The sequence below is a fragment of the Epinephelus moara genome, chromosome 13, assembly GCF_006386435.1.
Source record: "Epinephelus moara isolate mb chromosome 13, YSFRI_EMoa_1.0, whole genome shotgun sequence".
Lineage (NCBI taxonomy): Eukaryota > Metazoa > Chordata > Actinopteri > Perciformes > Serranidae > Epinephelus > Epinephelus moara.
The window spans coordinates 20,591,095-20,606,139 of NC_065518.1; the positions used below are offsets into that span (position 1 = coordinate 20,591,095).

At 40.7% G+C, this 15,045-nt stretch overlaps 1 protein-coding gene across 1 annotated transcript; it reads left to right on the forward strand.

The window, feature by feature from the left end:
• The first annotated feature begins 9,157 nt into the window (after window positions 1–9,157).
• si:dkey-94f20.4 (synembryn-A) lies at window positions 9,158–15,042 on the forward strand. The gene is made up of 14 exons (XM_050060451.1): window positions 9,158–9,322; window positions 9,739–9,833; window positions 9,923–9,970; window positions 11,410–11,427; window positions 11,541–11,630; window positions 11,725–12,338; window positions 12,610–12,745; window positions 13,074–13,262; window positions 13,371–13,465; window positions 13,618–13,768; window positions 13,867–13,962; window positions 14,073–14,217; window positions 14,378–14,657; window positions 14,892–15,042. Exons 2-14 carry the CDS (start codon window positions 9,744–9,746, stop codon window positions 15,031–15,033), a joined length of 2,094 nt encoding a protein of 697 aa, XP_049916408.1. The 5' UTR covers window positions 9,158–9,322; window positions 9,739–9,743; the 3' UTR covers window positions 15,034–15,042.
• Window positions 15,043–15,045: the final 3 nt, after the last annotated feature.

A 15,045-nucleotide genomic window follows, 5' to 3' on the forward strand; every position in this document is an offset into this window, starting at 1 on the left:
TTCATGCACCAATTTGTGTGTTTTTTGCATCAGTTCATGGTGTAAATGTCCAAATTTTTCCAAAACAAAAGTCGACTGCAACTTTCCTGTTTTTATTTAATGGGGGGAGTAATGCAAAATCTGTGCACCTGCATATAAGCCAATTTCTGAGTCTAGCAATTATGTTTCAAAGCCCCTCTGTTGTTTCCTAAAAAGCTAAATCTAATAATCCATTGAAAGAGCCTGTGTAAGCAGCATTCAACCTGTAGGAATCCATTTCTAATGCCCCTTGCGGGTTAACCCAGATATGCATAAACTAAAGCGCCACACACTTCTTTATATTAAATATTTATTGTACAATGCATTTAAATATAGAGGAATTTATATTTTAAAAAGTAACATAGTATTAACACTTCCACATTCAATGTGCTTAATGAGCATAAATCAATAAAAAGTACCAGTCAGTCAGATCATACAGAAATATTTGGTTGTAAATAGATGGAGGCTGTGTTGAGAACTCTCCACCTCCTTAGTCCTTAAGTGCCGCCGTCCCTCTTGGCCCCTATCTACCGAATCCCATCGGGTCATTGGCCTTTTTCGACTCCTCTTTGTCTTTTGTTTTGCTGATGTGGTATAAGTCGCTGGCCAGGTTGTGAACCTGGCATGTCCCAAGCTGGCATCCACGCTGAGGTGCGCGCCGTAGACGTAACTTCAGTGGCATGCTGTAGAAGGGGGGAACAAAATTGAAGTTAAGCACATATATTTACAGAATGTTATCCAGTTTTCACTTAAATAATAAACGTAAAATTTGGGTTTTGCTAACAGCCATAATTAGTAGAACTGAAATAAACACCATACTATTTATGCTGCAGTAATCCTGCATCATTAAATTACTACAGAGATTGTCTAAGCGATATAAATACATGCCTTTCCTCATGCTATATTGTATTATATTTTGTATTTCTAAACTGTAACATTCTAGTTTTATTCATTGTTTTTCATTTCTGCTCCTATATATCTCTATGCAATACATCAGATTGACTGTAACGTATCACAGTTGTCCCCCAGGGAAAAATATTCCTGATTTCTGAATATATATGCTCTTTCGCACCTGTTTTTCAGAGCCTCCAGGTCTAGGTGTTTGTCTTCTGAATGAAATGGGACGATCTTCAGTGCTTTAGCATGCTGCTCCTGTGTGTCCTCTGGTGTTTTCACCTCTGAAACCTGGATGGCGTCCCCTGGGAGGACGGTGTCTGACCTGTTGGTCCATCAGAAAAAGGTATTTATTAATATAGGCATCACGTGAACCAAACAACTCTGATTGTCAATACTGTATTACACAGATAAATTAACATATAGTCCAGTTTTTCCCTTCTTTCTACCTAAATTCCTCTTTTTTTTGAGGCAGTGTTGATATTCCATTTATAGATTAGCAGGCAGTGGGTGACACATTTTTATGGTTACTGTAAGTATTTTCCCCGACATCATTAGCTGTATATTTACTGATGTTTTTCACTGACCTGTGAGTTGGTCTTAGTGGAGTGGCAGCACTCAAAGGCACAGTCAGCAGCAGCAGAACAGCTATCTCCATACCGCAGTTGCCTGTGGCAGAAAAACCATGAGTGACGCTGAGGAAAACATCCTGTCAAATGGTCTATACAAATCAATATTAGTCGTAATGATACAGACAGATAATTGTTTAGACAACTATGATGTAGAGATCTGTATAAAATATCATAAACATGAATGCAGGATGAAACTTACCACCAAGATAATTCCAACACCCGCTGTAGCTTTTTGAGTGAACCATTCGTGGTCTCTTGATTGTTGGGTGTCCAAGTCTGTCACCTCTCTCTGCTCCTGGTCCTTTATAGGTTGATGGCAGGGTGAGGGGGTGTGTCTGTAGCGTAGTCATTATACTGTCAGACAACTCCCACACTTGCAATTAATCAGTTATGATGGCAGTTTTATCGTCTATTTACATGAGCTGTGATACTTACATAAACAACCTTTAAGCATCCAAGCATAACATTGTACTTATCTCGAGGTGACCTTGTCCCTTTTGAGATGTTTACACTGATTCTCAGTGTTCTCCCTTTGCTCCACCGACCTCCCCCCCTCCTCCTCCACATCCTCCTCCATCTCTCTCCTCCTTCACTCCACTTGCTGCTGAGCAATTGTTCCAGAAAATCTTTCTTTCATTTCCATCACCTGCAGGAAGCCTGCAGAGCCCAAAATAACCCCAATTCTCCTCCAGGCTTTTCTTTATCGCCCCATTTTTCCTGTGCCTTTTTCCCTTGAGTCACTTTTGCCGTCAGCATGTTTATTCCTGAAATGTCCTTCACTCACATCCCGCTACAAGCAGAGTTTCAAAAACAACTTCTTGATCTTATACTTTTCCTCAAACATAATAAGTCTAATTTTCCAGATAATGTGATGCAATAACAGCAGACAGGAGTGGTTCAAAGCTTCGCTAGCCCACTTATAAATGGTCATAGAAATAAGAAACGATAAACTTTTCAGGTTTGGCACAAAGCCACATTCTATCATCTCTCTAGGAAATTATCCCATTATTTTTAATCTTTTAATAATACTGTAAATCCATAGGGAGTCAGTGTCACGTTTTTCCAAGCTCCACACTCTGTTTCTCCCAGCCTCCGACCCTCTCTGTGAATCACAACTTCCCCCCTCGGCTCTATTGTGAACCTTTCCTGTGACAGCCATCTGGGCAGGTTGTGTTGTCAGAGCAGTGCACTGAGTCATCACTGGCGCGCGTGCATGCTACAGCATTAGCAGTGGAATAGTGAGTCAGTCTTGTGATTTCACGATTAAGCAATGAAATACACTAAGTGTTGTTGTTTTACGATTACAACCGACTTGCATGACGGCAGAGACTACAGTACGTGCCAAAAGAAAGCAAAGTCTTAGCTCTCACAATAAACTTGTTCCTGTGCACCTGCTGCAGCCTATCTGTGAGCAAATCAGGGGTTTGTGAGAAAAACATGAGCACTCTCATTTTAAACCCAAATAAATGCATACTACAATAGAAGGAAAACATTGTTACTAATGAGGGCTAAAACAAAAGACAGAAATGAATCAGATAATTAAGTAATTTTCCAAGCAAAGTAGCTTTCCCAAGTTTAATTCAATAATATCATCTTGTGCTTTAGCAAAGTGTGACTGCCATTTTGTTTTTACCATTTTCTCACATTTATTCACCAAATGATTACTTGATAAAATGAGAAAACAATAGGCAGATTAATCAACAATCAAAATAATTATTAGTTGCAGTCCTACATTAATGTTGTTTCTTTCCTCTTGGAGAGTTTCAGGATCTTTTTCTGCCCCCTGCAATGAAATCTGGAATTCACCTGGAGAATATGTGTAATGACCACATTTGTTTGTTAAAGGGATACTTTGCTTTACTTTTCAACCAGCTTTCTATCATAACAATGTGGGTAGTATGTGGGTAAATCTTCCCTCCATCTTGTCAGCGCCCAGATCTGCCCGCTCATTTGCTCCCCAGAATGATGTGAAACATGACATCGGATTTTTGGTGGCTTGAGGGCTGTTTCTCGAACTACAGTTTGTACCTCATTTTCAGTCAGATAAACTGTAAAGAAGCGGATCAAGAGCGAGAGATGCCCCTCTCGCTCTCCCACACTCAGAGCAAACTTAGATCAAACAGTTAAACTAGGCAGTGCTGATCAATATGAACCCAGATTCTGTCACTGTGTTGCCTATTTCTCACCTAAATTGTTTTCAGAGACAAATTTTAGCTCACCATTTAACTATACGAGCAAATAACGGTACGTCACCCACCAGCAGGAGCGCTTATTAGTCCAGTGTGTCACAGTGCATTCTGGTAGTTGTAGGTTTTCTACCTTTTTAGCAAAAGTGAATGCCACAGCCCTTTTTTTCTGTTCTCTCTGGTCATATGGCACCAGTATTTGCATCTTTCTACTTCAGCCTAGTTTATGAAAAGACCATCTTTCCAGCAGTGAAATAAGCTACTTCTTTAACTCAAGATCCCCTGTAGACATTTTTAAATACATCCAGAATCTATGAATATGCAATTATTTTTTATTTACCAATTTGTAAACACTTAACTTAAACCCCCATTTACCATTCATAAGCAATTAAGCATTCAATAAATGATTTATGACATACAAACACACACTATAACAAAAACATGGATATCCCCCTACTCGGTCTGAAACAGATTCCAGTAACAGAGGTCAGCAGAGTTTAAGCTACATGCGGTATATTGTGTCCCAGCAGCAATGATGGTTAGTCATGATGTTAGTCTGTGTCAGGATGATTAAAGCAGATAGTCCCGGAATGCATACATCAGTATACGCTTGTTTTCTCCCACTGGTCTGAAAGGTCACCAAGGGTCATTGGTCTCTTGTCGCGCTTGTTGATATCCCACATCTCAAGTGTCTAATTCATCTTGAAGGAATATGCGTCCGCTTCCATGCGAGCACTTTGTCAGGACTCCTCCTGACTTTTCTCCCGCTCTCGCTGACGTAGTGCGCATCCTGTTGTTGTAAGCCTGCAGCCACCGGCCGGCCACTTCAGCCTCCTGACTCTGTTTCCTCTACCCACCGGGCACAAGAGTGAGCATCCTGCCAGGAAAGCCTGTCATTCACTCATATGTCATCTTCTCACACAGGTCGTCTCTCAGGGCAGTCAAGACACTGCAACAAGTTGAACTTTATCTTTACAGGACGTTGTGTATAGCAGGTGAAAGTAGGTTAGCCAAGCTGAAAACAAAAACATCTGATTTACTGGGATAAAATCTGAATTTGAGCAATATTTTTGCTGCAGATTAATTTCTGATGCAGCTGATTTCATACAGATTGGTACCATCTGTAGTTTGTGAATAAAGTAACATTTTAAAGTTTACTTGCAATGTAAACATGATGCGCACATATTGTGAAAGAGATAAATAACCTTGTCAGACTTCATGGCTGGTATGTCATAACATAAAAAGCTTCTCCGTGTGGAACCAGCACGGGAACAGCATTAAAATACTTTCAGTGTGTAATTCACTATACCTTTTTTTATTTACATGATACTATGATCTTGGCCAATAAAAAAAGACATTTTAAGCTATAATAGGCTGGGAGCCAGGTTCAGATCTCAGGATGTTTTCCGCTTTCACCATTATATATTTTCACTATTTTCTGTTAGCCTGTACCTTGGGCGTCACAAGTTGATAACAATCACCCTCACCTCGGGGCTGTTTGGATTCAGAGGCCCGTAACCCCTTTTTTGGATATATTTCTGGCAAAATGATGTAGATGAAAATATAAAGGCACTACAGTTGTGTAAAAAGTCATAAAAATATGAAATCTGGCAGGGAGTATCCAGAAACAAAGAAGGAAGTAGCAAAAAAGAATTCTGGGGCTTTCTGTTGTTTTCATTTGAAATACCACAGAGAAAAAAGTATTCTGATTCTGATTCTGAAAATTCCCAAAAAGACAAAAGAAATTACTGTCAGCTTAAAGTCTCATCAGAAACTACTATTTCCCAGTATTTTATGGGGAATGTAACTGCCTCATTTGTCTATAGAAAACTCTCCAAAGATTATAACATGGGGTGCATAAATGAATGCACAAAGCTACCATGACATCAGCCATTGGTTATAAAATAAAAAAATAAAATAAAAGTGCTGTATTACACAAATAAATAAAAAATAAAATTCACCCCCTGTACAGTTGTCATGCATATTAGAATTAGCTATAGAGACCAAAACTGGTTGTAAACATGTTTATTTCCGCTGTAAAGTTGGGCATTGTAACATGTGGGTCTGTGGAGACCGACTCGTTTAGAGCCAGCCTCAAGTGGCCATTAGAGAAACTGCAGTTTTTGGTGCATAAATGTTGGCTTCATTTTTAACCCCAGGATGATACTGCTTGGTTCGTAAGCTTTAATTTGAGCCCAATATGACCTTTCTATCTTAAAAACAGAGTTTTCAGTTACTGGCCTTCCAGATAGTCTACTTGCCAGCATTGTGTACCTGCAAATGTTGTGTACCCCAAAGTAGGAAATGTACAGTATGGGTCCACAGCATTTAGAAAATGCTATAAATGGTCCTGCATATATTTTGAAATGTGCATAATTAGCATTAATTAGCTTAACCACCTTTTTGCATAATAATTCAGCAACTGCGTGGTCTATTTGGACAATATTGGAGTGGTTTGGGGGATTATTAAGCATGCTGAATCTGTTTTTATAATTCAAAATGGCCTTTTAAACCAGATGATGCTGTGCAGGGGTGGACTGGCCATCTGGAGATTCTGGAGAATCACAGAACGGCCGGTACTCCAGGACGGCCGGCGGCCGCCACGCAGTCATCACCGTTTTTTTGTTTGTTTGTTTGTTTTTTCCTTTTTCTCCCTGATAATCTACTGTTCCACGTCCAGTCCGCTAGGTGGCAGCCTTTAAATTGGATGCCAGCCGGCCCATAGATATCTATGAGCCGGCCGGCCGCCAATCAAATTGAAGAAGAAGGAAGCGCATACCGTATGCGCACCGGTTGTTGTGGGCTGGGCCGAGTCAAAGTCCAGGGCTGTTTTTTAGTCCCAGTCCGCCCCTGATGCTATATTTTAACTACCAGTGGGTCAATTTTGATTAATTTTAAATCTATTTATAAGTTTTAGAGGACACTAATTGATTCAATTGGACAAATAACTTATGTATTCAAAATAATTAAAAATAAATTGTAGGATTTTACTAAGGAACACAATTATCTAAACGATGTACAACATGGTAATTTTAATTCACAGACCATTACACTCTGAGGTAATTCACAACCGGGTATTGGAGGTAACAAATTTAAGGCAAATGTTATACCAAACTAAAATAATATGGCTATTGCTAAGTAATATTCTCAAAAAAGAGAGAAGGTTGTGTAATACAAGTAAAAAATGTTTAACAAGTAGAACACATGAATCCTGGCACACAGGTTTTAAAACACAAGTATACCCAAAACTTCCACAGCAGGAAACTCTATGTGCATTGGTTACACAATGCATTACAACTGGAAAACTACTGGTATAAACCATATCCTCATCATCAGCCTGAACCTGATACAGTGCTCATTACATTCACCTACTTAGACACACACACACACTTAGGCAGATGGGCATGAGCGATAGTCATGTAAGGTCTGGTATGCTGTATGTGATCACTTGCTGATGGAGTCATTTTTGATTATAAATCATTTTTCATGAGAATTTTTCAAGTGGTCTTTGGGGGATTTTCTTGGTGATTTATTTAAGATAGTGAGGTAGAAAGCCCAAGAATCTTATTTCACTTCCTCTCCCTTAGTTTCAGGATACTTCCTGCCAGTTTTCAAACTTCTATTAACTAGTCCATACCCATTGAGTGCACAGTTGCCCACGTACAGTTTCACATGGTGTGTGTTTGGGATACAGGTCATAGGAAATTGCAGATTAAATAGTCAACTGAACCCATTAAGAAGAGCAATGTATTCAGACAGAGTTTTTGTGAATTTGATAGTACGATTGCTTTATTGAAAGTACAGTAGTACCATTGCCAATAGTGGTAGAATGGTATCATTTGTCAAACATGGGACATAGCTTAAATTTCTCCAGTCACCTTGAGGCGTCCTGTGCTACATATCTACCACGTTTAGTAACAATCGATATGGCGGTTAGGCCTAGATAAGAAATTAGCTCTCTAGCGCCCCCATTTTGTTTGATGAGGTCAATAATGGAGGGGTCCCCTCAGATTATGTGTGGTCATATGCCTACAAAGTTGCGTGGTGATGGGTGAAACCCTTGAGATGTTATACACCTTTATGTGATGAGCCACGCCCTCCGCAATATTCATTGCCTTATAGAAGCTCAGTTTTAGTAAGTTTTCCAACTTTTGCCAAGAGGGAACTTTAGATATTGGTCCCTAGATTATGTTCACTGAGTTTCATGCAGATCGGTCAAACTTCCTAGGAAGAGATCGATTTAAGTGTTTTTCAGAAAAATTCAAAATGGCGTAAAATCTATATAACCGGAAGTTATGGGTTTTTTGAGGCAAATTTGTTCCTCATGAGGAGAGGCATCTCTGTGCAAAGTTTCATGTCTGTATGACATACGGGGCATGAGATATGCCCATTCAAAGCTTGCAATTTCAATCGGTTGCTATAGCGCCCCCCTTTGGTCAATTGATGCAATATTGCTTCATTCGCATCCTCCCATGACCCTCTACCACTGTGCGGAATTTCACATGGATTGACCAAGTCAGTGAGGAGAAAAACGTGGAACTCACATGGATTGACCAAGTCAGTGAGGAGAAAAACGTGGAACAGACACACACACACACAGAGTTTTTGTCATTATATAGTAAGATATTCATGCTGTAGTGCCTTCATATTTGCATTTACATCATTTTGCCAGGAACATGTCCCAAAAAGGAGGTTTTGGAACTGCCTTAATAACTGTCCGTTATTAACTTGTGATCAGTGGCATCCCCAGAAAGTTTTCATCGGGGTGGCCAGATGGTTGTGCTGAAAATCGTGGGTAGGGGGGCACACTAAAACCAAAAGCCATAACTGAATTTGCACTTGAATCAGGGGTTTGCCACTGGTTATTATGGCGGAAGATACAGGCAAACAGGAAATAATAGTTAAAAAAAAAGGGAGCAGAAAACATCTGACCTGGCTCCCGGCCTATAAGCTATCAGCTGAGAAATTTTGAGGTCATGTTAGTTGACTCTGTAGATACATTTCTCAGCAGTGTTTTTGTCAAGGTTCAGCTGAGCCATCAGTAGCACCAGTGTGGTTAGGCAACAGCTCGAGAGGCGTGATAAAAACAAAACCTTAATGGTTATGTCAGCTATTCCCAAGCTATTAAGAGATTTGAGTGAAAGAGTGTGTTAAAGCTGGACACACAGAGAGAGACACACACACACACACACACACACACACACACACACACACACACACACACACACACACACAGTGCAGCACAAGTCTGGAAACCTGTAGGTTAGAGGGTCAGCACTGAGAGATATAAGCTTAGAGTCCATTAGTGGATTATAACCATAACCACGCCATGGCTCCTGCATCTCTCTTGGATTAAAGAGAGAGAGAGGGAATAACAGAGAGACAGACAGAGAGATAGAGATGCAGAGACATGCTGAGTGCATGAGGGTTACTGGAAAGCAAGTGAATTGAGCAAATTCAAAGGTAGAGCGTTTTATACTGTGCATACGTGGACTGAGAAACACTGGAAGGCAAGGTGAAGCACTTAAGGACATTTTGGCCCACCTACGGTATATTATCTTAAACTTAATTTATATCACCAGGCGGATTAAGGTAAGTTAAGACAAGCGTATGGAGTTAAACTCTTGTAATCTGTTTGCAGTCTTTTCTTGTGTGTGTAAAAACACATCTTAGTATGGACAAGATTCCGCTTTCATTAGCTAGGAGGCATTTATCAGTGATCCAACGTATATTGTTAAAGTGAAGATAAGATGGAAGGATGACTATTTTACTGACAGTCTATCATTTCTGCTCTTTATTGTCACATTTATTGGCTTTTATTTCCACTGGGTGAATATCAGACCAAGCATATACCGTACCGGGATGTGTCTTTTTGTAGCTATGCGTGTAATCATGCATAACCGCTGTCACCGACCATCCTCTTTATTATTGTCGTTGTGTAACTTTAATTTTGTTATGGCCTGAATGATTATTCCTGTCCCTGTGTGTGTGTGTTTATGTGTGCGCAGGAAGCATGGACGTGGACCTGGAGGGGATTATCCAGTGCATCAAGCAGGGGGATGAGAACGGTGTTCAGATTCAGCTGCAGGAGTTCAACAAAGAGGTAAAACAACACAGAAGCTCACATATCCCCGTGTCTGGGTGATACACTGCTGCTGAGACCATTATGTTGTCCTGATTTCTCTCCCACAGTACGCCCAGTGCTTCTTCTTCGATGCAGAGGAGAGAGACCGAAGGAAAGTAAGTTAGTTTTTACTGATGCACCCATTAACTGAAAGAAAGTTAACCGTCATATCCCTGTCCTACCTGTGTTCCTTGAACTTAACCTTTGCTTAACCCCCCCTCACCCCAAGCCTCCGTCTCATCCACTCATCCCCACCCCCACTCCACAGTATGTCTGTGATTAGTAAATGTGCTGTATCAGTTATTCCTGATCCTCTATCCCTGCATGGTCAGGCAGATTGAGCCCAGGTGGAGCAATTGAATAACAACATACTGCAACACTTAAATCTAATTTGATTTAATGTCACTTTTAATGAAATGGAGGAAAAGGCCAGAGAGTACAGAGCAAAGTTCTGTTTTTTTATTTGTGAAATTTATTATGTCGTATTTATTCAGTTATTTTAGTATTATTTGGTTGTGATTTTTCTTTTGCTCTTTTTCCTCCCTATTCTAACTGACCTGATTGATTGAAGAGGTGCAGACAGATAGGGATGTGTAAGGGTTGGTAGATATGTATATAAATATATCTATATAAATGCATATATGTACACAGAAGGACAAATAAGCAAGGATATGCCCATGTGGATGTAAGGGATTGAAGTGTAGTATCTAGGAATCAGTACCCTCTTTATTTTATTTATTTATTTTTATGCTATTTTATTTATTTATGATTTTTTTTTAAAAGGCAAATGTAAATAAGACCAAAAAAAAAGTATCTGATGGAAAGTAAGTCCTTCCATTAAATTTATCCTTTAATGTTATATATATTTTTGAAATTTAATCTTATTTTTAATGTAATTTTTTCATTTAAATGAAATTAAATGAATTTGATTTAATTTTAAAATGTATATAATTTAAAATGTCATCAGTTTAACTTTTTTAATCTAATAATTTAATTTGATATTAAATAATAAATGTAAATATAAATATTGTATTTCTTTGTCATTATATTTTAATTTCATACTTTTTCATTCAACTTTTTATTTAATTTGGTTTGATGAGGAATTTAATCAAATTTTTTTATTTGATGACATACATTTTATGTTTAATTTTTTAAATTCTATTTATTTGTTTAAATTTATTTTATTTAGATTTACAATTTTATTTAATTTGACTAAATTTTAGATTTTGTTAATTTGTAAATTTGTCATTTGTTTTTTTTTAATCTGATCTTATCCAATGTAGTTCCCTTTTCCTGTTATGATAAATATGGTGATTCACTTTCACTCACACAGACTGCTCAATCATTATAGGCAATTGATGAGTAAATTTATTATAATACATGACGTCATCAAAAGCATCAGGGTCCACCCAAGTCCTTGATTCTTTGCCAGTGCTCTGAATGGTTGCGTATGACACTGATGCTACAGCCACAGTGATGATGCAAATATGTGTTGACATTATTTCCTCTCTTCTGCTGCATTGCTCACTGAAATCGGACTGCCCACTTCCTAAAGCAAAGAAAACTAGAAGAGGTACAGTGCTGCCACAGTTCAGAAACTATGCTCAAGTATTGCTTTTTTTGCATATGAGCGCAGCCTAAATAAACTGTATTTGATGTTATTTGTTCTTTGCTCTGCTGTTCCAGTTCAGGAAGAATAAAGTGAGGGATTACACTGACTCTGACTCCGATTGTGATGAGTACGACCAGGAGAATCAAGGTCTCATCCTCAGACAGGTGCCTCACACTGTCACTTTCTGCAGAGGGATTGACAGTTGTTGTTTTTTTTTGAAGAACGTTGTTAAACTAAATACATATTTTTCATCCTCAGAATTTAGCTGTCGTCCTGGTGAGGTTCATAAAAACAGGAATCAAAAGTCGTCTGTTGAGAGTATCTCTACGTACCCTGCGAATCCTCTCCAGAGACAAGAAGGTCCTGGCTCCCTTGGTAACAGACAACGCTCTCCTGACGCTGGCCAAACTAGCCGGACTGACCACAGCTGATACAAGCGATGAATCCAGCGACCCTGACTCTGATTTCTACGATACCATCATCACTTCTATTGCTGAGGCCAAAGCGTTACATCCCCGCCCCGTCGAGGACGAGGGTGACGTCGAAGCCAGTGACCAAAATGAAGAGTTCTTAGACGACGACGCCAAAAGTGACATAAGCAACGCCAACAGCGACAAAGATCTGGACAGCCTCAGCTGGTTTGGCAGCCACAGGACCAGCATCAACGAAATGCACAGGGGCGGCATCCATCACAAGATGCTGGAGCGAGGGAGGAAGGACCGCAGAGAGAGCAAGGTTGAGGTGGAGGAGGAGGAGGAGGAGGAGAAGGAAGGGAGCTCAGGAGAGGAAGCACAGAGAAAGGAGGCCATGAAGGTGTTGTGTAATGTTGTGTACAACAGCACCTGGGCACAGGAGAGGTTCAGTGCTCTCAGGTGGGCGTCCTCACAGAACACAACAGTCCAAAACACTGTTAAACACAGCTGCTGGCTCTGTAACTTGTCTGTCTGGGTTCACATAGCAGTTTTTTCCTGCACGTTACGGTCAAACGTAGACATTCCTAAATGACTTTAGGGTATTTCCAGTGAAGCTCAGACAAAATTGTCTATGGCTAATCACCGTGACAGTATTTTGTCATAACCTTCATTTGGCTTTTGTACAAATCAGTTTCCAGACAGCTTACTTCTTGTTATTTTTTTCCGTCAGGCTCATGAGTGGCCTTGTGGAGCTTCTGTCCTCCGGTGTTAGAGGCTCATCTCCCTCCAGTGTTCAGTTCTATGAACTACGCCTCATGTTCCTCATTACTGCACTACGGCGGGAGCTCAGCTCTCAGCTTCAACAGGTAACCTCACTTAAACACAAAGTTACTGTTGGGCCTGTTGCAATAGCTACATTTGGTGGATGATACATTGTCCCAGAGATAATTGCAATAAATTATTTATTATTGTCATTTCATGCCACTGATATAATGATTATTTAATAGCATCATAATGCAAGTACACCTTTTCAAAGAGCAATCAACTTTTAATACATAAGAATATTCAGACATTGAAACCATATGTTTATCATGTTACCTTGGATTTGTTCAAATAATGATATAAATAGACTCATGTTTACACCTCAGAAATGGCTTCCTTCCTGCTCTCACACTCCTTATGTAACTCCTGCAGGAGGGAGGTGTGTCCATCTTCACAGCAGCTCTGGAGAACTGCCTGGAGGTTCAGTGGAAGGACCAGTATGAGTGCGTGCTGGACCCAGCGGCACCACCAATCTCACCAGACACCTCTCAGTGTATCGTGGAGATCCTCAAAATCCTCTTCAACATCACCTACAGCACCCACAGGCAGGAGCCAAGTGAGGTCAGTGACTATGAATAAAGCTGTCAGCCACCAGGTGTGTTATCAGAGTATGAAATTTAACTTACATGGAGAGGAATGATCCCCACTGTGTGTTCCCTCCTGCCTCAGGATGATGCAGCTCTTTACCGACACCTGGTGGCCATCCTGCGTCTCTGCCTGATGAGGAAGTGTTTGCTGCCGGACGACACTGATGCGCTGCAGGGGTGAGCATGTACAAAAGTGAGGTCGTAAAGAAAGGAAACTGCAGTGGCAGTTATCATCAATCATTATTGACAACTACGCTGCAGATGCATTTAAAGTTGCTGGTGTTGCATTTTTCTTTCTTCACTCTCTCTTCTGTATCTCAATCCCACAGCCACACAGTCAACCTGTTGTCAGCGCTGCCTCTCCAGTGTCTCGATGTGCTGCTTATGGTGCCACTGGCGCCCGACTCCAAGCAGTGCCAGGGGGTCAACATGGACTGTGTCCACACCCTGGTGATGTTCATGGAGAAACGTCTGGAGCTGGTGAGGGAGCAAAAGCTAAAATTAAGAATTTGTGCCTGAAGTTTAAAAGAGCGACTGTTATAACTCGAGGGATTCTGTCTTGTCTGTTTGCTTCTCAGGGTGAGAAGATGAAGGAGAAGTTGACACCAATCCTCAATCTGCTGACAGAGAGCTGTAGGGCCCACAGAGAAACACGCCATTACATCAGGAAACATGTAATACTCCCCAAAACCATGATACCTCTGAGAAAGCTTTGCGCCTCTCACAATATTTGGATTATATTTGAAACTAGACAACTGAAGATGTAATTTATTCCTGTCATTAGATCCTGCCTCCTCTGAGAGACCTGTCACACAGGCCAGAGGAAGGCTCCACAGTGAAGAGCCGACTGATCCGTCTCATGACTCACCTGGACACAGACCTCAAATACTGCGCTGCTGACCTCATCTTTGTCCTCTGCAAGGAAAATGGTAAGACAACACATCATATGGAGACTCCACTAGAATTTACGGCATGCATTATTTACTCCCTATACATGTACAGAGTTTTAATAAGTTGACACAACTTTTTTAAATAATGTGAAAAATAAAAGATTTGCCTCAACATAAATTTTTGATCATCTACTTCCAGTGAGCCGTTTTGTCAAGTACACAGGCTACGGTAACGCAGCGGGCCTGCTGGCCACCAGGGGTCTGCTGGGCGGCCAGGTGCCGAGGCCTGTCAGCTCTGACGCTCAGTACTCCAGCGACTCCGACTCGGACACTGAGGAGTACCGGCAGGTCAAAGATCGCATCAACCCAGTGACGGGGCGGGTGGAGGCAGAACAGCCAGACCCCATGGAGGGCATGACAGAGGAGGAGAAGGAGGAGGAGGCTCGGAGGCTCATCATGCTCTTCAACAAGCTGTCCAGGTCAGTGAAGTGACAGTGTCTCTTATCGACAACCTTTCACTAACGGTGTGAAACATATAAGGGAGTCTTAAACCTGTGACACTCCTCACTGAAGCCTAAAGGAAATAGTGCTTGAAAAGTACTTGAAAGTCTTTGAATTTCATCTTGTAATGTCTGTATGAGCCCTGAAATTACAAAAAGAACAATGCTAATGAATAAATGGTCCATGTTTTTCACCCCTCATGTGTTTTGCAGAGATAGCATTATCCAGCCGATGGGGGTGGATTCAGAGGGCAAACTGGTCCCAATGTGCGGACTGGGGGAGAACTCCCTCACTGAGGAGGTGAAGTCTGAGTCAGAGAACGACGGAGAAGCAGAGGAAGGAGAGAAGAACTGAAACAGTTAAACC

Coding starts and splice junctions, on each gene's coding strand:
- si:dkey-94f20.4 (XM_050060451.1), top strand. CDS start 9,744: ATGGACGTGGACCTGGAGGGGATTATCCAGTGCATCAAGCAGGGGGAT. Junction 13,466..13,617: donor GACACTGATGCGCTGCAGGG/GTGAGCATGTAC, acceptor TCAATCCCACAG/CCACACAGTCAACCTGTTGT. Junction 14,658..14,891: donor CTCTTCAACAAGCTGTCCAG/GTCAGTGAAGTG, acceptor TGTGTTTTGCAG/AGATAGCATTATCCAGCCGA.